Below are 26,729 nucleotides of genomic sequence, written 5' to 3'. Positions count from 1 at the left end.
AAATGGGTGTATTGCCTCTTTTATATATATGAATATTCATACTAATGTCAACTACCCATCTACAAAGTGAAACAAAGTCTTTCACAGATTAAATCTCGTCAAAAATGAATCACAGTAAAGCAAAATTGATAAGCTTATAACAGTACTACTATTGCATTGGCCTTTCTCACAGTCCACCACAGGAGTAATTCAGAGGACGAACAACTGCTATTTTAAAGAGTTGTATTAACTCAGGCAATTTCTCTACTGAAAGTATTCCAAGAAAATACCAATGCAATACACCTTGTCTGATTTTTAGTCACGTTCTAATGAAAATTGCTTTTAACTGCTTGTGTCTCGTCCTCCACATCACAGAGCTCAATTAGTTTCCACTGACAGGAGAATTATAGGTCTGTGCTGCTCACATCGCTGCTTGAATGGGAAATGGCATTGAAGCAAAGCAGCTCGGAGCCCAACACAAAGGAGAATATCTGAATGAAGGGCTGAATGTAGAGCAATTAATTAGGGTCGTGTGGCCTATTATCTAGGTTTTTTATCACATATCACAAGCCTGAGATAGGCATAAGTGTGCAGCCACATAAAAATAACTAAATGCAGGAATCGTACAGTAGTTTGGTGTAAAACTAAATTGAATAGAGAACTTCTTCAAATGTCATGTCAAAGTCTGTCTCACCTCATTAACTTTTTTGGGGGTATTTCATTGTTGTTAGGCCCCATGCTGGGAGTATAGCAGTGACTTGAATGTTCTGATGTGAAAAAATGAAACCAGTTCGTACTAGCAGTTGAAGACAGGACGCGGATAGACAAACTTACTGTAAGATTAATGCTTAGTTTTTGTGTTGATGACTAAACAAATTTTTGTCTTGCTAAGTTCTCATCTTCTGTTTACTTTTTTAAATTACATCTACGCTCACTGGCCACTTTATTATGTACACCTGTACAATCTAAGGCAATTCTATACAGCAGTTCTGCTATGAATTCTAATTTTACTATGGTATAATTTCTCAGTTTTTAGGTCGAAACTGTCAGAAAGGTGATAGTTCTACTGTCTGTTTATTATTGAGGTCAAGCTGGGTAGTGGCGTCATACTGGAGTGTATCATAAGAAGAGGTGGTTCTAATGTTTTAGCCACCCTATTTAAAATGAATGAGGTGGACAAAATATTGGAGTATATATACATCTGTACCTAGAAGTGGAAGATCCAGTTACTGGCGAATCACTTTTTAAACAGGAACACACAAGTCAAACCTGTCAGAAAGTTTGTCATTCATTTGTCAAAAGTCTGGTGACAGTCCCCGATGTCAACTGGCTAAAGGTTCTTTGGTCTGATTAGAGCAAAACTGAAGCTATCAAGCTAGACACTTTGCCCCAACTCCAAAACTTCCCCTTGGCCCTAAATCTTGGTTTTTGTATGCATATGTGATGTGGTAGAAGGCTGAATGGTAAAGCTACCATGGTACCAGGGCGACTGCGGTGCAGAAGGTAGTGCAGTCGCTCTCATGTCAAAGTGTCCTTAAGCAAGAACCCCACTCACCTCCTGGTGAGTGTAAGCCCCTATTGGTGTGTGAGAGTGTGTGTGATTGTGAGTGTGAAAGGATGAATGAGAAGCAGTGTAAAGTGCTTTGGATACCAAAAGGTAGAAAAGCGCTATATTTGTACCATTTAAAGCTATGGAGCCCATCAAACAGAACGATTTCAGAGGCAGACTAGGTACTGAAGGTTATGAATTGATGGAAGTATTTTTCCATATTTCTCTATTAACTGTTAGGATAATAATAATAAAATAGAATAATAAAAATAATCCCCAATATCAGTTTATCCAATGTTAGAAAGCCAGTTAGTGAACTAACCTCTAATGTTAACTAAAATGATGAGTGTTCGTGCGTCACAGTCCCACATTTTCACATTCACATTTCCAGATCATTTTCAATCCTTTTGGCATCGCGTCACTTCTGTAAAAGCAGTGCAGGTAGGAGAAAGTGTTGCTATCCACTACTGCTAACTGCGTATTGTGACGGGTGTCCCTGTGTTTTACTGGGGACTTCTTAGCAAACAAGACAGATTTTTTGATGCATAGTGGTCCTGAAAGGTCGTCCAGTTTCATGGGTAGATATGTCAACCACTGCCCCTTATGACTGTGTTTTGAGGGGAAAATGAGGGAGCACTCAAAAATGAGGGGTAGGGTTATGATCTACTGGGAAGTGAGATTGTGTCTATTGTACCTGGGTAACAGTACAATAATGGGAATGAAACTGTGTGTCTTTTCATTTGAATAAAATAATAAATATATTTGGAGTTACAGAACATCTTCATGTGTACAACTAAAGACTTTGCCTAATTGGATGACAAACTAATAAAGTTTGCAGAATCTTTTGGATTTTATCTTCTACATCCAGATCCATAATAGATTTGTTTTGAATTGGTTAAGTCAGTATGGTTTTGATTGAGTTTGAGGAACAGTTTTATAATGGATAAAGAATGTGTTACTATTCTCATGAACATATTTAATTTTCAACTGCTCTCCTCTTGCTGCTGGTTTGGATCTCAGTGGTCAGACACAGTGCGAGGGCGAGCCCCTCAGTGTGCCCAGCAGCTGCAACCCTTCGAGTAAACACTCAAAATCAGTGGCCTGCGACATTTGAGTCCTGACTTTCTTTATCTCAGAGCCTCTGTAAAAAATGACTTCAGTGCTCATCTGGCCTCAGGCTTTCACTCTGTGGACATTTACTGTCAAACGCTGTCTCTCTACACACGCACACACATATGCATTGATACACATAGTCACACACAATGGCTTCCTCCCCACTCATCTGACTTGATTTAGGGTTTTCTGTCAGCTCAGTAACGATGTGATTGACACTGATGGTGGGGGGGGGGGCTGCTTCTCCTCTGAGAAGGAGGTCAGTGCAAAACCAAATACAGAATTTATTCTATATGTATCATGTTCGAAAAAGGCAGCCGAGGACAAGTCATGGCCTTTGAAAATGACATTTTGAAAATTTGTATTTACCACATAAATGAAAATGTTTTTCCTTTTCAGCAGCTGTGTCAGTTTGGGGCTTTTTATAAATTTATTCTGTGAGCAATGATTAATTGGAATTCAGATGACTTGGCAGTGCACGCTGTCAGCTGATTTCAGGGGACATGAGATGGTTTTGAAATGTCATTTTTCTCTGCTGTAGTCTTTTAAAGCCTTCTCGGTTTGATAATGTATTTCTAATCCTGGATTCCTTGCCTTCCTCAGGTATTTATGGGCCTGATGAGGGCTGGGCATCTGCCTACCCAGGATGCAGAGAGAGGAACCAGTCACCAATCAACATTGTGGACCAGGATACCAAAGCATCTACAGAATATCAGGAACTGACACTTGAGGGCTTTGACACAGAATCATCTAATAAGACATCTATGAAGAACACTGGCAAAACAGGTGCAGTTGTTACTGATGGAATTTATCCTGGTTTATATGTTTTTGATTTATATGGAGAAAGCCTTTTTTGTACTGTAGATCGGGAAATTCCAAAATTATTTGTAATGTTACAATGAGAAATGTTCTCAAGTTGAACTATTTGTCCATGCAGTCTTTTACAGAGTAATAAAGCTTAGGAGAAAAACTTTACCCATGTAGGATTCTCATTAACATCTGGACACGCTCGCTGTCTTTTTCCCCTCCTGCTCTCCTGGCTTAGATTATTTGATAAAGTATTCTGCTGTTCACTACTCATTTTTCATGCCTGGTATGGTGTCTCAACAATTACTTTATAACTTTGTTAAAAATATAAAAAAAATGATCAATTTTTCTGACTGAATTATCTTTTGAGATCTTTTATTATATTTGTCAGTGAACATGACACCAAAATTAGGATAACATAACGTAGTCAGCGTGACAGAGTCATTTTTGTCAAATAAAATGCTGCTAGTTATTTATGACAGAATGTTTATAACCATATGATGCAGTGACAGACCATGGTCCTAAGACAATTAAAGGCTCCAGTGTGACATCCCTAATAGTTTTAGCTCATTTTGACAGATGTCTTCATGTCAAACATCTGTTGCATAACTTCCCTTCACATGATTATAAACTAAGACAGGTGCAGTATGCAGCCAGTCATTTATGATGAAGATTACACATCCTGTCCTCATTCAGACATGCTGCAAACCATATTAGTGCAAGTGCCATGGCAGGTGTCACTGTCTGTAGGATTCAGCAGCAGCCCATCTGCATTCAGCTCGCTTGGCATCTTGAAGACCCTCCTTGTCAGCCACAGGTATTTTTCACAATTCCAGGTTGTCACTAAGATGGATGATCCTTTCCCCTTAGTGGAGAAATGGAGTTGAAAGGCTGTTGAGAGGCAGAGGCCACAGGTGGTTGGCATAGCTGTTGACAGCACTCTTGAGTGCTGCCCAGAGCACAGCTGTGTGTTTTGCAGAGTGATGTTTCACATCCCATCATTTTTTCAATCAGGAATTTGAGAGTTGCATGTGATGACACAGTCGAATAAATTGCCAATTTGTCTTTAGGTTTACTGTTGCTGCATTAAGCAGATTTTTGAAAAAACAAAGTTCTACAAACTGTGAATAGCCTAACCTAATTGTCATATTCTGATATTACCTGACTTAGCTATGGAAAACTAAATTAATTTTTTTCTATGAACATATCTGAGACCACAAAAAGAAAGTTTAGCTTTGAGAGCTGTTTGATTTAACCTAACTGCTATCAGAAGTAAAATAAGCACATCTGACTCTAGTTTAATGTGGTGAGTCCTACTATGGATGTGTGGTGCAGCTTGGCACACATGACGTATTGAGTGCTAAGACAAAACTGAGGTGTTTTTACGTATAAAGAGAGGTTTGTAGTGGTGAACGGTGTCATTAGTTAACACATAGCAGTGTAAAGCGATTCGAGCGCCCATAGGTAGAAAAGTGCTTTATAAGTGCAGACCATTTACATACAGGGGTCGGCCGAGAGGGTTGAGATATTTCAGTCTGCACCACTTAACGTTACCGTACAGTATCATAATGTAATAAATCACGTTAAAGCAATAGATTGCTATTTTGTCAAATGCACCTATTTGCTTTCTAAGAGTTGCTCTCGACAGGCAGCTCATGTTATGGCCTTTATGCCGTCACAGTCTTAACATAAGGCCGACACACAAAGGCAGATCATAGGTCAACTTACAAAGAGAAAACAGAGAATAGCTGATTTCCAGGATGTTGTACTTTGCAGTTACAGTGATGTGTGGGAGATCAGGATCCTTCCAGCTTCCATGGAAAAACTTTATTTCCAAGAGGCTGTTGCCAGGGAAGTAGCAGAGTTTACAGAAACCTAGCATGCACAACCGATAAATGATTTAAAGGATAGTTTTAATGAATTTTTCGAATAAATCATATTGTCAACAATCATCACACAGATGTTAAAACTTACAACGAGACTTCTCCAATCACATCCAGTCTTGGATTTGCTCTATAAATGTAAACAGCGTTCAAAAAATGTCAACCAGACACTAGGTGATATTTTCTATTTCTAAAGCACATGAGTGAAGAAGTTTGTCACAAGACAAAATATTGTCCTATCTATTAAGAATCACCATAGTTCTACCAGCCCTCTCTTCCATGTGCAGTGCTGGTTTACGTTTTAAAATGTTTTTCACATGTTTTGGAATGAAGAAACACATCATCCAGTGGAGGGGAGTGTCTGGCTGATGTGTTATTAATAGTTTTTTTATAGTACAGATGAATAAATAAATCCAGGTTGCAGACTCACAGACACTAAATGTGAGTACAGGAGATTCACTGTTGCTTTAGGTGTCTATTTGGGGATTGCTGACAATACAACTCATTTACAGCATGACCAGAACTTTTCTTTAATAAGAAATGAAAGTAATATAATTATCTTGCAAACTCATAAACTATCCAATATGCTGCAGGAAGTCTATACACCCACCAAGAGTTCCAAGATATCTTTAGATATCTAAATTGACAATTTCCAGTTACAATTGCACTGCACAAAGAAAGAGCCCTTCTTATCTTTTCTTTTGTGTTTTAGAACGAAATGCAAATTTAAATGTTGAAGTTAAATTAATCATACGTCCCAAATATTACTGACAATTAACCACGTAGGCGCTGGCTGAAAAACTGGCGCTGACGTTTACTTCAGAAGAACAGTCTCATACACAATTACATGCAGCCTAGACAAGCTAAAGGTTCAACATTAAAAATCTAAAATGTGAGAGCCAGCGTTAATGTTCGCTTGACGTGATGTGCAGGCATTTTGAGCTGTGCAACACTGTGGCTACACATAAACAGTGTTGTACACTGTGACAGTGGTAAGATAAGTCTCATGTGAGCAGAAGTGACGCGCATACTAAATATAGGATGGAGCAGAGAACTAGCCGAGTGCTAAACTTCTTTTAAGGCAATTGATTTAGATTCTGCTGCACCCTAAGGCTTTTCTTTTAGCGCCAGCTTTATACCAGTATTTCCACCTTCACACTTGATCCTACAAAATATAACAGGCTGATTGCCAGGGTATTTGCAGAGCTAAGCTAAGGCTGTAAATATAGCAAAATACTAATGTGTTGTTTTCTTTTGCCCAACACGTTCTGTCCAGTGTAAAATATTGCAGCTTGTAGCAGATTCTGCATAGAGGGCAGTTCAGTTTTTAAGCTTGTTGTGATATTTTGTGCTCATCTTATTAAACTTTATGCTCATAGCAGACATGTGACCACATCTGCAAACAGGTGATTGTATTTTTAAATGTTATTGGATTAAATATCTATTAAATGGTGTAACATCTTCTATACCTGCTGCTGAGCTGCTTTACAGGAAAAACAGTAACAGTCTTGCGTAGAGCTCTTCTCTACCTGCTGTCATAGCCGTTCTTTTGCTTTTTCTCTCTGTCTCCCACTGTCAGCACAAAGCATTCATTTGCATTCATGACAGGACAAAGTTTTGCAGAGACACAAATCCAATGTAACACATTAAGTGACCATAAACTATTCCAGGATTTCTCTAAATATACTTGCATCATACTGCCAGTTCTATCTGGTACTAACCACACATCATCACACACAGCCTATTTGAATATGTCAACTGGTCTGGTAAAATACCCTATAATGCTTGCTGTTTATTAAGCCTTTCATATAACAGTGCCATTTGTCGTTGCAGCCGAAGCGTTAATTATACACTTATCCACTCTGGCAAATGTCAACTAACTTTCAAAACAGCTACACAGAGGAAATGGCGAGGGAAATTAAAAATATGGCTCCTGCAGCTGTTTATGAGTTCCTGGGGTTCAAGTCATATAATGTCAGAGAGCTGATTTGCATTCTAGTTGAAATGCATGATGGCTTCAGTAATGAAAAGCAATGATTAAATACATGAATAGGAATGGGAGTCAAAATACACGTCTATGCTACTTTAAAGGATATCTTTGGTCATTTTCTACATTGATAATATTTTCAACAATGCTCATTCAGGCACTAAAACAAATAATAAATCTCCCCTACTCATGCTTCTGGTGTGTCAGTCTTTAACTTAGATATGTGCTGTAGACAACTGTTGTAAAGAAGCATCAAAGAGTGGAGCAGGTAACATAAATCACAGGTTGCAAATACTTGTGACTTTTCCCTATAGGAAAAAGTGGTGGTGGATGATACAACAAGACACCAGACTTTTCCACAGGAGACAGGGTTCGACTGTAGTACGAGATGTTTATTCTTTTATTGGTGAATGGGACCTAACGTGGTGCACGTGGTTACTATGTAAGAAAGTACATGTGTCCTGCTGTCACCGTTTGTAGCATTTTGTTCTTTGTGATTTATGTTGTAATATAACTTTACCCTGAAGCTTTAGTGGTTAACCCGTAACCATGTTGTCTCTTAAAGGGGACCTTCACCAGTATTGAAGCTGCTTCTTTTGGGTCTAGTTTGAGTATCATATCAGTATCAATGAATGCCATTAAAGTTTCCTCCAACTTCACTACATTAAAATATCTCTCTGCTTCTAACTGATGATATCACTTGGAGAAATCTTTAGTTGAGATTATGTTATCTTGTTTCTTACAAAACAGATAATCATCGTAATCATCATTTCGAGAGCTCCCCCTGATGATATCATCTGAACTCTTAATAATGAAAAACTCCTCCAAGTGATGTCATCTGGAAGAGGTTTTCAGCTAGAATTGAAGAACTATTTTAATATAGGGAAGTCAAAGGGAAGTTTAAAAGCACTGATTTCCATTTACACCCTAAACTAAAGCCATAGAAAGCAATTAGAATATTTGTGAAATCCCCCATTAAAGTAACCTTACCCTCTAACTCTATCACAGCTTTTGTGTTTATATGAAGTCGTTCCCCCAGCGCCACAAGGTGACGCTTCTGGAACGTCCAATACTGAGCCAAAGTGCAGCATCAATGCCGGATGTTGTCGTTTCCAAGGCATCAAATAGTGGTTCTTGTGGAGCGTCCAGTAGTAAGGCCAAAGGACACCTCTGGCATCAAAGGATGGGTGAAAACTAAGGGATCAAAGTGCTGCATAGACAGCTTTCAGCAATAAGTGCTAAGCAATTCTATATGCAACGGCACGAGCAGGGGTGCCACCTAAATATCCCACTGCATCCTGAGAAAAAGCAAATGAACAATAAATATGAAAACATCAATGACGAATATGTTGTATTGAAGCATAATCAGTTCAGTGGTTATTTCTACTAGTACTACTACTGTATAACACAATTTATACAAAACAAATGATTTAGGTGTGAAATCTGTTAATATGTTTTGTTCACATAATACAAATATGTTGTTTGGATCAAAAATATTATTAGGACTGAGCTTAAGGGTGAGCAGGAAGGATCTTTTTGGTAAATGAAAAGTTTTCATCTAAATGGTTGTCTTACACTAAGTGAGTGTTGCGGCAGGCTATCAACTGTGTTTTGTCTTTTTCAGAAGCCTGTAAATAGTGAATTATTTCATTGACGTTCATGTATATTATAATAATGTATTTTCACATTCAATACATTTGTCATTTGTCTTATAAATACATGACGTGACAAGCTTTGCACAACTGGATTCGGGGATTTTCTACCATTATTTCTTGGAAATTCTCTCAAGCTCAGTCCGGTTGGATGGGGACAGAGATGTTTGATAAAGTTGAAGTCAGGGCTCTGGTTGGGCCACTTTATGACATTCACTGAGTTGTTCTGTACATTCTTGATCACTTCTCCCCGCTCAGTTTGGCCTGGTGACCAGCTCTTAGAATAGTTTTCTATTTGAGAATAATGGAGGCCACTGTGCTCTTGAACCTACGGGGCAACTGAAAGTTTTTGTAGCCTTCCCCAGATCTGTGGGTTGTAATAATCCTGTCTCTGACCTCTGCAGACAGTTCCTTTGACATCATGGCTTTTGCTGTGATACACTCTGCAATGTCAGCTGTGAGAACTTCTATAGAGAAGTCTGTGTCTTTCCAAATTATGTCCAATCAATTTAATATTCCACGGGTGGACTTTGTTGGTAAGACAATCGTCCAAGGAGCACAGAGTCAGTGGTTTGATCCCCAGTCCCAGTTTCATGCCGATGTCCCCTTGGGCTGAACCCTAAGTTGCTCCTGGCGGATCAGGTGAGCAACCTGTGTGGCAGCCACCACCATTGGTGTGTGAGTGTGTGTGTGAATGGGTAAATGGGAATCCACATTGTAAAGCACTTTGGATAAAAGCACTGTATAAGGGTCCAATTACCATTTATATTTCAGACTATTCTTTTTTGACATATTTGCAAAACCTTCTAAAATGAATGTGGATTAATGAGAAAAACAATGAAGGGGGTCTGAAACTTTGAATGCACTGAATGCAATGTGCATGAAGTCGCCTCCAAAAGTATTAGAACAACAAAGCCAATTCATTTGTTTTTGCTGTTCGCTTTGGGTTTAAGATCAAAAGGGGACTATACACCGCTGGACTATGCTTATTGTGTTTAACATTTTATTGTTCACAATTGTTAAAAAAACTACAACATTGTGATTTGATAACTGTTGATGCTTCAGATCATTCTGTCACTCAGAAAAAGGCTGTTTTCAATGTGCACAGGGCCAGTGTCCTGTCCATCCCCCAGCTGATATCATCTTACAACACAAATATGCTCAGCATATGCTGGAGCTCGGTGAAATTAGGAGTCCAAAAAGCAAATGTGATGGCAGACATTAAAACAACCACTCACAATTTGGAAAATGTACCTGTTTACTACCTAACACCTGTTTCTTTATTGTCTTCGTCTTTAAAGCTTAGCACTAAGACTGGAAGCTTTGGGAATCTGCTCATAGTGATAACATATAATGCATGAATATGTTGTGTTTAGTATGTTAAAAACCTTTAAAACATGTGTGGCTCTCCTAGCAATAATCCTCATCACAGTTTGGCCATAAGAGAGGAGAAAGACAGGAGAGCTGAACAAAGAATCTTTCGGTGCTTGCAAATTCTCTCTCTAGCCTCGATGCTGTGCCCATTTTTGTTTCCAATTTTCAGTGACTGATTAAGGTGAAAAGGTCAAAGAGAGTGCGTAAATGTCCTGTCCTCCTCCCTGCCACTGCATCATGAGCGGGCGGCAGTATGTCGCTGAGATGTGAGACATCCGTTTGTTTGAGTGTAAGCAGCTCAATAAAGCAAAGCACGCACACAGTGTGTTGTCAATCCCTGTGGGGGCAGACTGGCCATTTGACCTTCAGGTGGATGATCACTAGCACTGACACCCGCTAGCACAAACAGTAAGATGTGAGTGAGCGACATAGACAGAAAAGAGTCAAGCTCATCATCGCGGTGTTGATGAAAAATTCTCTGAGACATCTGATGCTGAGCGTCTCCAGGCCTTAAGCTACTAAAGCCATCTCCCTGAGGCCACCATGCACCTCGCAAAGAAAAAAAGAGATGGTTATCACGGCCACCTGGAAAGTAAGAAATACAGCAGAGCATAATTTCAGTGGATTTGGGTTTCCACAGCATGTAGAGAGCCATGTAAAAATGCTAACACAAACAACAGCTGTGAAACAAAATGGCGCACAGCTTCTGCTCTCCCTCGCTCCATAATGCATGGCTAACAAGACAAATGTCCCTGCGTTTTTGCCATGAATTATGCATGGATTCTGCACTGTTTCTAAATGACAGATGAGCATTTTATCTGTGGTGGAATCACCTGGTGGAGATGCTACTGAATGCTGTGATGGAGCTGTGAAATCAGGCAGGCACAGGCTGGATAAGCCCTCAGCACCTCCCTCACAACAGTCTCAATTCAGAGACATGAATTGCATTTTTCTTCACAGATCAACTTTAACTTATTTAGAGTGAATGTGAAATCAACAGACACATAAATGGAATGAGAATGTTCACAAAATGTATGAAACAGTTAATAATAAACTGCTGTCAAACTGCTAAAATGGTTTTACATGCACAGAGTATACCATCAAATGCATTCTGTGCTTATTTCTTGAACTACATCCTGAACCTCTCAAATAGAAGTGAAACCAGTTATTTTGTAAAGAAGAATATGATTTGTTTACAGGCCTTTAGGGTCAGCTCTGTCAGACAGGGTGACAAAGTGTCTTAAAACTGCATAAATAAAGCTGAGTTTGGAAGATGAACAAACAAACTATGACATTCACACAGAAAAGAACTTTTCTGAGCATGTTTGAGTGAAAGAGGACACAGATCACGTAATTGTAAAGTCTCACAAAGTCCTTCTTATTTAAGTTAGGCCACAGTCTGTTTATACTTTAACAGTTTCAGTAAATAGTACTCATAAGATTGAGTTCTGTTTTATTACTTAGAACATTTGGGTATATTGCACTACTACCAAAGTATCATCATGTACACTAACATCTTTTAGTTGAACAAACTTCAGACCACTTTACAACTTAGAAACATTAATTGTTCTGACTTGAGGTCTTTCAATTTTAAATTATAAGTTGATAGAATAAACTGCTGAAAGTTCATTAAACTTTTAAACTAGCAGACTTCCCACCATGCATTGGTGGAGTGTAAAAGCTGTCCAGAGAGTATTTTTTATAGTTTAAAAAAGCAATTTCCCTATATTTTCATTACATTATTCTTTTTGTCATAATAATAAAAATTAAAAGGTTGGTGTTGAATTAATTTCCTGCTCACAGACACTGTCATCTTAGCATAGCATCAGGGAATAGCTGCAGATTGTGTGTTAGTACTGGATCTTGGTATTTAATGACTACAGGAGCTGCACCTTTGTTTGCATACTGCATAATTTTTGTGGATTACTCAACGACACCTCGACTCCATTTTGAACAGGACTGTGAAAAAACTGCCTTTGGAATAAAATGCTTTGACGTATGTACAGTTCAGAAGATGAATATGCGCTGATAGTGGTGGATTGACACCCCATCAGCTAATAGCAATACACAAACAGAAGTACAGGAGTTGAGCAACTGCAGTCATGCAGATACTTGATGTAGATGCTAGAATGAATGGAAGAATGTGGAGCCAATACTGCAAGAGCTACAGAAAAAATGGGAAAGACCAGAATTGTATAGTCTGCACATTCACATGATAATTCATGACTCAGAGTCTTCTCGCCAAAATCTAGATGATGAACCAGCTCGGTCTCTTCGCGCGAGTGCTTCCTCTATAAACGGGACAGGACTATCTGATGAAGTATGAGAAGAAGGCTGCTCCATTGGTTAATAGAACATGGGAATCCTTTCAAAGCCATTTGTGAATGTGAAAATAAGGCCCCCTCTTAATACTCACTATATTCCAGCAACGAGATGAAATAACAAAGGATCTTCCAGGAGCAATTTGCACTGGCTGTAGAGCTTGATTTTGCTTGGCAAATTAGCCCCTTATTTGAGAACTTGCCTTGAAGGCTGAAAGAAAATGACAGAAATGGTTTTGTTTGAGCACGTCTTCTTCAGAGCTAATTTAAAAGATAAACACTTTAGCATGTCCTCAAAATGCTTCCCTTTGTCTGTGTCTCTTTAAACCTTAAAGAGGTTTTACACTGTGTATGTGTCTTCACACAAGCTTTGATTGTGTTTCCAGCGACCTTTGAATTTTGCCATGAGATCCACAACACACAAAGATTTTCTGTTGTCTGTTTCTCTGAGAGAAATGATTACTGTGTATGTGTGAAAAGATGTTCAGTGATGTATGATCATACACTCTCCCGCTCTGACTCTGTTTTTCCCTGTTCTTCTGTCTTTTTTGCAGTGGCTATTATGTTGAAGGATGATTACTTTGTTCGGGGAGCAGGCTTACCAGGGAGATTTAAGGCAGAAAAAGTGGAGTTTCACTGGGGTCCAAGCAATGGGTCTGAGGGCTCTGAACACAGCATCAATGGCCGACGTTACCCCGTGGAGGTAAGCTGAATACACATAGCCCTGACATGTTCAGGATTGTTGATTGAGATGTTGAGACTTTCAATATGGTCCAAAAGAAATACATGTTAAAGAAAGAAAAACTATTTGACCTTGCTCTTTGGAAATATATATAGAATGATATCTATAAGATGCTGAGGTGTTGCTCTTGACTCTGAAACAGTTCTTTGGGCAGATGCAGCATTCAGTGGTCTTAAACATTCAGAATGGCTATTATCATCTGGCCAGCAGGGTAATAAATGTTCTGCACTTATATAGCGCTTTTCTACATATTGGCACTCAAAGCGCTTTACACTGCTTCTTATTCACCCATTTGCACTCACAATCACACACACACTTACACACTCATGGGGGAGCTGCTATGCAGCTGGCCAACACTCACCACGAGCAACTAAGTTGGGGTCCAGAGGAGTCGGGGATTGAACAAACAACTGTGAGATTGGTGGACGACTGCTCTACCTTCCTGCGCCACAGTCACAATGGGGTAATATTTTGGAAATGCAAAGGTAATGCAGGGCTGGTATCTAGGTATTAGCATAGTAATAGTGGGTGATACCATGACATTATAATTGTCTTGTTGTGTCAGTCCCAAGTCTGGATAAATGCAGAGGGTTGTGTTGGGGAGGGCATCCGACGTAAAACACGTGCCAAATTAAAAATGCGAATCGTGATTTTCACACCGAAAATGACTCCCATACCGGATCGGTCGGGGCCCCGGTAAACAACGACCGCCATCTACAGGGTACCAGTGGAAATTGGACAACTGTTGGTTGAAGAAGGTGTACAATTTTGTTGGTAGTTATGCCCCACAGGTAGGATGTGAGTTAGAAGAGAAGGAGAAATTCTGGAGTGAGTTAGATGAACTGATTCCGAGCATCCCCAGAGGTGGGAGAGTGGTGATTGATGCAGATTTCAATGGACATAAAGGTGAAAGGAACAGAGGTGATGAGAATGTGATGGGCAGGTTTGGTCTTCAGGACAGGAACACAGAAGGACAGATGGTGGTAGACTTTGCAAAGAGGATGGAAATGGCTGTAGTGAACACTTTCTTCCAGAAGAGGCAGGAACATAAGGTGACACATAAGAGTGGAGGTAGAAGCACTCAGGTGGACGACATCTTATACATCTTAACTAACCACTAATAGCTATAATTATTACCTGGAGCCACTCATGGCAGTTTCTGTATGTACAATTAATGCTAGCTATAAAATGTAAAACTTAATTTCATGGAAATATTTGTAGTGCTCCTCACAACTAAATCCATTTGAGGTCACGGTTGTATTATAATATGACAAAGAATATATTAAACATAAACAAAAAAACTTAATATTACCTTGTTACTGTAGTGGCAAAAACTTTAAGGCAAGTTTAGGAGGCAGTTCACAGTCTTGGTTATGGTGAGTTTAATCAGCAAGAGGGAGAAACACACACAGCAGAACAGAAATACACCCAAGAGTGGATCAATCAGATTAACAAGGTTTTGCAGCTTATGGGTGTGTTTTAAATTGTTTGCACTTACATAGCGGTTTCCTAACTATTGGCACTCAAAGCGCTTTACACTGCTTCTTATTCACCCATTTACACTCATACACCGATGGGGGAGCTGCTATGCAGCTGGCCAACACTCACCGGGAGCAACTAAGTTGGGGTTCAGTGTCTTGCTCAAGGACACTTCAACATGTGACCAGAGGAGCCGGGGATTGTGAGATTGGTGGACAACCACTCTACCGTCCTGCGCCATAGTCGCCACTTTAACCACTCAACTTAGCAGCTGAATCCTCAAAAAAGGATAAAGGAATGACTCAAGTCAACCTTACCTTCCTCTTGTGTTAGCTTTCTGTGACCATCCCTTGTGTTAATGGGTCAGTTTTGACCCGTGTCCTAAATCAGCCGTAAAATACACAAAAAAAAAACAATTATTTATCATCCAATTTGTTTCTCATTTCTTGGTTACCTTGTTAGGCTTCTTTTTCCATGAAAATATTAGGTTTAATGTTTTAGGTGTGGGCCTTTTGGGGTTTTTTTTTGTCAGCATACCCCTCAATCTGAATATAAAAATATTGTAAAATGACCCTCAATAGAAAAATATAAATAAATATAAGATTGTTTTGTTACCTTGCCATTATTGAGGAATGTTAGAACACATCACTTTAATAATTTGGTTCAGTTTATTAAAAAAAATAAATAAAATTTAACAATGGTAACATCTGTGGTGTTACGGGTCAGTTTTGACCCGTATACATTTACTTCAAGAAAAAGCCAAAAAATAAAATCCTTTCACTAAAGCTTCACTAAAAGTTTCCTCCTGAGGAGCTTTTGTCCAAGGTCATAGCTGGTACAAAAAAAAAACACAAGTGATATTGTGACTCTGCAGTCCAGTAGTCATATCGAGGACCACACGTTTTCCTTGATTGTTCTCTGGGATGCCACCAGCAGCTCTGCCTGTGTAAATCTGTAAATTCCAGGCATAGCTTGTTTTTGAATCACAGGCTGCCCAGATTTTTACACCATAAGTGACATTGTTGCCCGAAAAATATTTCTGCCTGTTGATACGTCCTAGAGACTATCAGTGGCCTCATTGCAGGATTTGAGGAACACCAATGTAAGCATCTAGGTATTTCTCATCAATGTCTTTCCACGTGTCACCATGGACATTTTTTCCGCTTTGTTCCTCTGTGTTTACTTCCTCATTTTCACCAAAAATACCATCCAGTACTTGGCTCATTGAAAATCTTTCTAATTTTTGAAGCTGTAAATTGGACATGTGAACTCTGCAAGTCACCAATTCAATACTGAATTCACACGTCTGGACGCGTCCAAGTTTGTTTGTTTGTTCTGTATTTGTGCAGCTATAGAGGAAAACAAGAGTCACCTAAAGCTCACATGATTGGGGGAGGAGCTGGCTGTCAGTGCTTAGGCTGACAGTGCACTTATTATTTCAGTTTTTGCTGTAAATATTGCTTTATAACCTTATATTTAGAAGTGGGTCGAAACCGACCCTAACATCACAAAGGTCATAATTTTAATAAGAGCATTTCATAATTTAGTTAGAAGTTTTAATTTTTTTTTTATTTTGTTGAAATAGAGGTTACTGACAAAGTCAAAAAGCCTTGATGTAATAAACAAATGTATATGGTTCTTTTATGCATTTAAAACTGAAAATGGGTCGGTGCCGACCGTAACACAAGAGGAAGGGCAGAACATACATACAGGTGAATACACAGTGTTCAGTAATCTAATTAGCAAGTCTGTGAGACTACTCATCTCTTGTGTGTTTCCTGCTGGGACAGCTTCCTGATGAAGCTCTGGTCTAAAGACAGAAGGTCTGCTGAGGTGCGAAAGCAGAGTTCAAAGAATGCATTTGTTCACCATGAACAGGCATTTTGCATTTGTAGGATGCAGGAAATTTCTCTCACAGTTACCTATTACCTTGTTATTACGAAGATATTATAACCTCTATTACCATGTTATTACCTAGATATTACCTCTATATTACCTCGTGGTTTTTATAAAATAACACCACTAATATTGAGCTGTAATGTATGAGATGGGATTAGCCTTGCACTTACTTGAGTTGCGTGATGATAACTTTGAAAGAGTGCTCAGTCTTGACTCATGAAGTCAAACCTTGCTTCACTCAGACTACAGCTGTTATTGTACACATTTAAAGAGCCGAAGTGATTGCGTCATGTCTGGGAAATCAAATGGAATGCTGCATTAAGCATTTCCTTCGTTGTTCTTTGTAAAAAAGCAAAGAACATGACTCTAGATTTTTTTCCCTTATTCCAAGACAAATTGCCAGCCTCTGCAGCATGAGCTATTAGAAGCAAAATGCTTTGTGATTTCGAGAAATTTAATCCATGATTTACTTTTTAGGATCTAAAAGAAATGCAGCTCACTTGAAACACAACTACAAGCACAGTAGAATGGGTACTTATGTTATTGTAATGTAGATTTGTTCACATCCATACAACTCACCAAAGCTCTCTTCTAAAGTCATTATTTTAGTGCTGTATTTATAATCTCTGGTGTCTGAAAACATCTACAGCGTTTAATCTTCTCTGTCCTGCCTGCTCGCGGTGCAGATGTCTAACTCACTGGTCCAGATGACTCACCTTTTCTGTTGAGCTGTGTAAAGCCCATGAAAAACTATATTGACTTGATTTTCAAAAATCTGCCGTACATCTGTATCTAATAATAAGCAGGCTAGTGGCTATTCTCAATTTATAAAATTAAACATATCTAGGCCAATACATGATCTTATCATAAGAATGGTTAAACCTTATTTAGGGTAAAGGTGGAAACTGTGTATTTACTACAGATAGGCCTGGAAATGGATTTGGGAACTTTGAGATTTCTGTTGCTTTGAAAGCTTTTCTCTGTACTTTTGTCTTGATGGACACTGCTGTTGACTGTTTGGTAGGTGCACTTTGTGAGCTGTCACTTTTACTTTATTTATACATTTTATTAATTCAACCGACTTTCAAATAGGTGGCACAAAATTGGATGGCACAGGCACAGCCAGACCCACTCTTTCATGTTTATGTAAAACTGTTCTACATTAGCAATTTGTATTCAGTAGCAGCACTCAGTGCCAATCCAGTTATCAAACACACTTAAAAACACATTAGTAGGAGCCCATTACATACTCTGCACTTATGAGGATGGAACATGAAAATGCTGCTGAAATAATTACTCTGTGATCTATGTTCATATTCAGCAGTATCACTGAGTTTATTTTGAGTAAAACATTTAAGGTAGTGGAGCTTAGTATTAGTGAAATTATTATTACACTTATCAGTCCCTAGAGAATTTTGCAGGATTTTTGAGGGGGATCATTGTGGCCTGAAATGTCTGATTCTGTGCAGTTTTCCTTAAAAATTTAAGCATGTTGGTTTTAGGTGTTAATTATTTTGGTTTTCGTTTTGCAGTTGGAGGAGCAAAAGGTTTTTTCAAAAGTAGCTGTTTCTTGTTTTCACATTGTGCTAAGACATTTTATTTGAGACTTTTATTACACTTCTTCTTTTCCTTTGGGCTGCTCCCTTTCAGGGGTCACCACAGTAAATCATGTGCCTCCATCTAACCCTGTCCTCTGCATCCTCTTCTCTCACACCATCTAACTTCATGTCCTCCCTCACTACATCCATACATCTCCTCTTTGGTCTTCGCCTAGACCTCCTGCCTGGCAGCTCCAACCTCAGCATCCTTCTAACAATATATTCACAGTTTCTCCTCTGAACATGTGCAAACCACCTCAATCTGGCCTCTCTGACCAAAGAGAACCCCTTCACTTCTGCCCTTAGCCGAGCTTCCACTACTCTTTCCCACAACTTCATTGTTTGGCTTATCAGCTTTATTCCTCTGTAGATGCCACAGCTGTACACATCTCGCTTGTTCTTAAAAACTGGAACCAGTATCTCCTACATTCCTCGGCCATCCTCTCACTCTTTAAGATCTTATTAAACAAACTGGAAACTCTACTGCCACCTCTCCTAGACACTTCCATACCTCCACAGGTATGTCATCAGGACCAACTGCCTTTCCGCTCTTCATCCTCTTCAACGTCCTCCTCACTTCACTCTTACTAATCTTTGCTACTTCCTGCTCCACACCAGTCACCTCTTCTACTCTTCGTTCCCTTTCATTTTCCTCGTTCATCAACTCTTCAAAGTTCTCCTTCCATCTTCCCATCACACTCCTGGCACCTGTCAATACATGTATGTTATTATCTTTAATCACACTAACCTGCTGCACATCCTTCCTATCTCTATCTCTTTGTCTGAACAACCTGTACAAATCCACCTCTCCCTCTTTAGTGTCCAACCTAACATACAAGTCCTCATATGCTCTTTGTTTGGCCTTTGCCACCTCTATCTTCACCTTACGCTGCATCTCCCTGTACTCCTGTCTACTCTCTTCAGTCCTCTTAGTGTCCCACTTCTTCTTAGCTAACCTCTTTCCCTGTATACACTCCTGAACTTCCTCGTTCCAACACCAAGTCTCCTTGTCCACTTTCCTCTTTCCTGATGTTACCCCAAGTAGCCCCCTACCTGTCGCCCTGATCACATTAGCTGTAGTGGTCCAGTCATCTGGAAGCACCTCCAAACCACCCAGCGTCTGTCTCAGTTCATCCCTGAAAACTACACAACACTCTTCCTTTTTCAAATTCCACCACTTCATCCTCTGCTCTGCCTTAGTCCTCTTCATCTTCCTTACCACCAGAGTCATTTTGCACACCACTATCCTGTGTTGTCTGCCTACACTCTCCCCTACCAATACTTTACAGTCACTGATCTCTTTCATATTACAACGTCTACACAAGATGTATTTCACCTGAGTGCTTATACCTCCGCTTTTATATGTCACCCTATGTTCCTGCCTCTTCTGGAAGACCTTCCTGTCCTGAAGACCAAATCTGCCCATCACATTCTCATCACCTCTGTTCCCTTTATATACATGTCCATTGATATCTGCACCAATCACCACTCTCTCACCTGTGGGGATACTCTGAATCACTTGATCTAACTCAATCCAGAATTTCTCCTTCTCTTCTAACTGACATCCTACCTGTGGAGCATAACCACCAACAGCATTGAACATTACGCCTTCAATTTTCAGCTTCAGACTCATCAACCTGTCTGATACTCTTTTCACCTCTAGAACATTCCTCACAAACTCCTCTTTCAGGTTAACTCCTACTCCATTTCTCTTCCTATCTGACCCATGGTAGAACAACTTGAAGCCTGCTCCTAAGCTTCTAGCCTCGCTACCTTTCCACCTGGTCTCCTGGACACACAGTATGTCCACCTTCTTTCTCTGCATCATGTCGATCAACTCCCTAGCCTTCCCTCACATAGTCCCAACATTCAAAGTCCTTACTTTCAGTCCTACATTCTTAGGTTTCCTCTTCTCTCTCCGCCTATGAACACCTCTTCCTCCTCTCCTTCTTCGACCAACAGTAGTCCAATTTCCACCAGTACCCTGTAGGTCAACAGCACAGGTGGTGGTCGTTGTTAACCCGGGCCCCGACCGATCTGGTATTGAAGTCATTTTCGGTGTGAAAGTCATGATTCACATTTTAATTTGGCATGTGTTTTACGCCAGATTGGCGGGGCGGCTATAGCTCAGTTGGTAAAGGCAGTTGTCCACAGACCACAGGGTGAGTGGTTTGATTCCTGGTCCTGGCTATATGTCGAAGTGTCCCTGGGCAAGACACTAAACCTCTAACAGCACATTCCCCTCCCCAGCTGTGCAGTGCTGGTCCAAACCCGGTAGAAATTGGGGAGGGTTGCGTCAGGAAGGGCATCCAGCGTAAAAACTGTGCCAAATCAACATGCGGATAATGATCCGCTGTGGCGACCCTGAACTCACGGGATAAGCCAAAAGGAGAGTAGTATATGTGTTTTACGTCAGATTACACATTACAAATGCACATTTATTACACAAAAATGTTACTTTTCACACACACTACACAGTTTGTCATGCAAACGGGGAAGCATGTTTTACATAGTGATTTATGCCATGGTAACATTTCACCATCCTTATTTATTCAGACTCACGCTGTTCCAAAGCAGCATTTGTGACAGTGATTTGTCTTGTCTTTTGTCACCGCATTTCAGTCATTCTCCAGGTGTGTTTAAAGGGCAACTTCACCAATTTTCAACTTTCTCTCTATGGCTTTGGTTTAGGATGTAATTGCACGTTAATGCTTTTAAACTTTACTCTGACTTCCCTATATTAAAACATTTTTCTGATTCTAGCTGTAAAACTCCTGTAAGTTTAATGGCATGTATGTACATGTACTACCCAAACCAAAAGAAGCAAGTTGAAAATTAGCAAAGGCATCCTTTAATATTATGCAGCCACCAAGTCCTGCAACCTTTACACACTTCCGTCCCCCTCATGTAGGGACGCATGTTTATTGAAATCGCACCCTTTTGATAAACCTTGGTAGTTATGTGTGTGTTCGTGTGTGTGTTGAAGTGAAGTGTCTATAGCTAAAGGTAGGTGATGTTTAGGATTGGTAATTTTTATGTTTATGCAAGATTATTAAACTTTTTTCTAAACACAGAATCTATTGAAACATATTTTAACATTTTTACTCCCCAAGTTTTTATGATTCCTCTAAACGTATCTCCGATACTATAAAAGATGAATTTCTATAGATTATATTGAATCTATAGAAATACATACACAACAGTACCTGTACTGATTTAAACCTTCTCACTTTGGAGGCAGGATTTTCAAAATCATGAATAACTTAAAGTTACTCTCTCTCATACTTATTTTAACAGAAATGTGGTCTAATGCTTAACGTGGAGAGTAGCAGTGGGAGCTTCCTGTGATGCAGACTCATTGAACAGCTCTGCAGAAATATTCACTTGTAAAATGGTTCTGAGTGAGCCTCACTCTATAGAACAGTCGGTTTTTGCTTCTTTAGTAAGTTTTACAACATTCTTACTTACTGTAATTTGATAACTAGTGCTACCTGGAGGTCTGTGCAGAGTGTGTGTGTGTGTGTGTATCTTCTATCTTAGTGATAGAAGTAATATTCCAGTTGGCTCTTAAAACAGGGAATCACCTCTCCAACAAAGTGCATACATTAGTAAAACATGTATTGTGTATTTGCATGTTGTGGATGTGCAGTTGTCAGTCTTTTGAACATTAAAATGTCAACCTCCCCTCACTTTGGACCTCTCCTAGAGCACCGCCTCTGGACTGTGGTGGGCCAAACAGATGAATATGTATTGTTTGACATTTGGTAGATCAGTACACTGACAGTTCAGGTTGATATTGTAATCTTCTCCTTCCTCTCCAAACCCCCTTTTTTTCCCCAAACCTTTCCACAAAATGGCATAAAGGTGCCTTTGTGTCAGTAGTTGAGACAGCCTCATATGGAAATGATGCATTTGTTCTCGCTGCTCAGTTTAGAAATATTGCTTACCTGTCCGTCGGTGAAGAATTCAAAGATTCTGCTGAAAACACAAAACTGCCTATATGAATGCAGGATAAAGCTTTCAGGGTCTGCGGTTTTTTAAATTGCAAGATTTATAATATGCCATCACAATGGATTTAGCTCTGAGCCATTAGTAAGGAAAAGTTTCAATGTACCATTTATATGATGTTCCAGTGAAAATTAAGCCTGTTTTCTCATATTGCTTGAGCCTGCCAGTAAACTGTACAGGTTTTCTAGAGACATACACTGTCACACCTCACACTTATTGTCAGCATGGCTCCACTAAGGTCACTCCTTTAAGAGGACCGTGATGGACACTGATATGTCTGCATGAAGCTGCTGAGTGGTGTGATTTGATCCGTGTACCAGTGTAACTCTTTTTAATATGTGTAACATATAATAATCTCTTGGGGTGTTGGGAAGCTGAATTATTGTAGACATTTACAACATTTAATTATTTAACATGAGACATTTTAAAAGCCTTTAAAAATAAATTATTTAAAATTAATACATTTACAGTATCTTTGGAATGTTTGAATTAATTTAAGTAAATACTTTTAAAGTATTAAAGTGTTTCCCTTGTACAGTCAGACTCATTACCATGCATCCCTGAAAACAAGATTCCTTTAATGCAGCATTTTATGATATGATTGAAATACGCAGAGTTTACTTTTAAGCCATAATCAAAACTAATTTACATGTCTGGGTCAAAACATTTAAAATACAAGGTCTTAGAGAAGATATTGACAAAGTTTGCTTGCATCCATCCTTTTAAATGTCAGATGTGTGGAAGGCAGTCTTTGCTGAGTGTGGACTGTATAGTATCCAGAGGACAGGTGGTTGTTTCGATTCCTATGATAATTTGAGTCGGGGGAGCACCTTCTTCTAATTTTGGATTGGAAGAAGTTGAGAAAGGCATTGCATTTATCAACTCTGAAATGCTGGAATATGTTGTCTATGGGTTTAGGGAGATTGTCTATTTTGGAGAAGAGAGCTTTGGGATTGTTTAACCCCCTGGAGTCGATGGACGCAATCACACAATCCCTTTAAGATGATGTAGCAGAAGGACAAACCACTGCAGACAGTTCATTGTTTGCGTGTCGTAAGTGCAGATGTCAAACTCTATGGCAGTTTTTGAAGGGTCTCTATATCTCAAAACTATAGTTATGATACATGCTTTGTGTGTTTAGAGGCTCAAATTAGGACGCACCTAGCCAGACTTTGCTTTGAATATTCTCGTCCTTTTTTTTTCCGCTTGAACGCAAAGTCCCTCGTGGTAAATCTGCTGACGTCAAGCTCAGCAAAAACACTTGGTGTTTGATGTGTTATTACAATATGTCAAAATTATTGGCAACATTTTTTAGGTGAAATATAAAGGTAAAATGAAAAGCATTCAAAAACAACCAGATAGACCCTAAACTCCAGAGGTTTAAACTAGACTGGACCACATGAGGGGAGTAGTTTTCCTCTGTTTATACCTTTTTTATATTTATCAAAGTAATATTTGTAGGTTTAGATGTGTACAGTGGGACCAGTTTTCTTGCAAAGGTGCTAACTGGTCAAGACAGTGTGAGAGTGCATTGAATGAAGCTACAGTGGGTGTGAGTGGGGACACAGAGTAGTGCGTCCAGGATGGAGTATCCACTTGGTGTTGGTTGAGACAAAAATAGTCAGAGACAGACAAGGTCCAGGTTATGATCAGTTACATAGTCACTAAATATGAGGGTTTTGTTGCTCTCTACTGGAATTTGATACTGTTGGTCTGAAGTGTTTGGCAATACAGTCCAGATTACTTGCATGTAGAATTTGTTGTAATGATGCCGTGAGGAAGTGGTAGACTGGTTTTCAGAGTTTAGAGCTGTGAATGTTAATGCAATAATGCAAATTCCTTAGAAAGCCATCTGTTACAATGACCTGTTGCCTTACCGCAGAATCACTTCCAAAAGTCAATTCTAAAAAAATGTGAGATTATGTCCATAATTTCTACTCAAGGAGCACTGAGTGAGATTAACAGATGTGAAGGTCTAAGTGTTGTGTTTCTCATGCAGATTCTCCACTGTGCACCTCTCTGTCTACTGGTGGCTGGGGCAGCTCACACACACACACACAGTGCCCACAGCAGCAGCATTTTACTGATGTTATGCATTTTAAAAAGATACGTCCACCTAATTAGTGTCTAAGTGACTGAAAATGATGCGATTTAATGTGATAGTTTTTATAGAAAACAATACAAAAACATTTTTGTTTAATTTAAAGCACATTTCAAATTGTTGTACTGTGCACAGACACACGAAAATTACATTGTGTTCACTGTAAAACAAAAAAGTAAGTCGCTTTATTTTTGTATCTGTGGTCAGATAAAGCTCTCCGCCGCCTGACAGTGAGTGACTGAAGTATCAGACCGTAAAGCTCTCTCAGCGTGGCCTTTGATGCTAGTTCACACAGCCTCAGCCTCAGCAGTGAGTTAGGAACACAGTTTGATTGCTGTCTAGCCCCTGGTTTGACCTTATTGCCTGCTTGCTACATTGCACAATGTATTCTCTGCAGGGAGAGAATGTAACATGAATATATGGACACACATGCACACACAAACACACACACCTACACCCACACACAGATGTGTGTGTGTAGCTATAGTATGCACACACTACAGCTAATAAGCACTTTTAATGCACAATTGAGAAGGGCATCTATACCATGTAGTGGGATATAGTTTAGTTTAATTTGAAAAAGTTTAGAGAATTTCATTGCTGAGATCTATCATGTGCTATCTCTGTTTTTAATCTTTATTATACTCGGATGGAAGTGCTGAAATCAGCACTTATTTTGAAAAAAAAAAAAGTGTTAATGAAGCCGAAACCATCTGCACTATGAGACAGCATTCGAAGTATAAGGAAAAATGTACTTGTAAAAAAAATTTACTTATCTAAAGAGGGAAAAAGTCAAGGGTTGCAAAGACTTGCTATTCACTCGCAAGTTCTTTATCAACAATTCCTCATTAATGTTTAATGAAATGTTTAAAGCCGCAATACAGAAATGAACTCTACAAGTGGGTGCGTGAAACAAAATTACTAATGTTGTCTCAACACTGTCAAATAAAATTTCATACTGTCCTGTTAATGGCTAAAGTGAATTAAACCCTGTATTCGCTTACTGTAACCAGAAATAAAATGCGCAACAGGGACCGAAACTGTGTTTTCAAGCTGGTGTGTGGTTTATGAAATGCAGAACATCAACTCCAGACTCACATCTGTTTGGTCGTCAGGTACAGGAAACCAGTGTTATAATGTTTATCACCTCAGAACATGGGAGCACGTGTACCTGTAGCTCTCAGACTGTGCAATCAGAACTCAATGACACTAGTCTGGTGAGCTCGGATGATTACACAACAGTACTGTGACTGCAGCTGACCTCACTGCATGGTCATTGTAGACAAAGTGTTAAATTACACATGTAGAGCTGTAAATAAAATAGAAGAAAATAAAGACATAATGTAATTGTCTGTCTCCCCCACAGTCTGTCTCCTCTGTATTATTTTTATTATGACTGCAGATTTATATCAGCTACATTTGACAGCTGCCCAGTCCATTTAAACATAAATACTCCACTGTACTCCACTGTAGTTGATTTTTTTTTAACCAGTTGTTGTACATTGTTTCTCTGCCTTTTTAACTGACCTAACGTCAATGTGTGTGATGTTAGCTCTGCTTTTCCCAAATGATTTGAAAGCAGAAGTTGAAATTCCTATTGTTAATGTGAGAATAGATTCCCATAGATGTACAGGCTTTCACAACTTTCAGAGCACTGTCATCACAATGTGCACATTTGCAATAGACACATTGCAGTAAAAAAAACAAACTCAAACACATCTCGCTTTTGTTCTAATTGATATAAAAGCTACCAAGCTCTGCACACTCAGCAGCCTCACTTCCAATATAAAAAAAAAAAGAACTCATCCACACCTTTCTGTGCACTTAAACTTTTTATTTTTCCCTGCCTTACTCCTCCATTCTAAGTCATTTTGGATAAAAGTGTAACTAAATGTAAATGTAAAAGGAAAACTCACAAATCATCTAGTTTATCAGTTTATCAAACATCAGTTGGATGTAATGTTTTGGGGGACAGGAGTGATGTTGCCTTCTTGCCTTTCAACTCTATTATTCTAGATATATAACACTAATCGTTTCCAAATAGGGATATTTAAGTTATCAAGTAAAAAAATCATGTCATTTTTTTAATATTGCAAAATATATCTCACAATCTAATTACTTATCCAGTTACTTATTTTCTACAGTTTCTTTTAAAAGTCTCCCACGAAGGAAGGCAAGGTGTCTTTTGAAAATACATGCGTTTGGCACCAAAATGGCAGATGCTCTATATTACAGTC

At 39.2% G+C, this 26,729-nt stretch overlaps 1 protein-coding gene across 2 annotated transcripts in view; it reads left to right on the top strand.

Moving 5' to 3' along the window:
- The window catches only part of ptprga (protein tyrosine phosphatase receptor type Ga), a 451,880-nt gene that overhangs the window by 264,876 nt on the left and 160,275 nt on the right, over positions 1-26,729 (top strand). For both annotated transcript variants that reach the window (XM_067504881.1, XM_067504880.1), the window contains exons 3-4: positions 3,245-3,427; positions 13,220-13,368. In XM_067504881.1, the coding sequence (XP_067360982.1) occupies positions 3,245-3,427; positions 13,220-13,368 (332 nt within the window). The remainder of the gene's footprint in view (positions 1-3,244; positions 3,428-13,219; positions 13,369-26,729) is intronic.

The sequence above is a fragment of the Channa argus genome, chromosome 5, assembly GCF_033026475.1.
Source record: "Channa argus isolate prfri chromosome 5, Channa argus male v1.0, whole genome shotgun sequence".
Taxonomy (NCBI): domain Eukaryota; kingdom Metazoa; phylum Chordata; class Actinopteri; order Anabantiformes; family Channidae; genus Channa; species Channa argus.
Note: the sequence above shows the minus strand (reverse complement) of the source record. Positions and strands in the feature narration are given on the sequence as shown.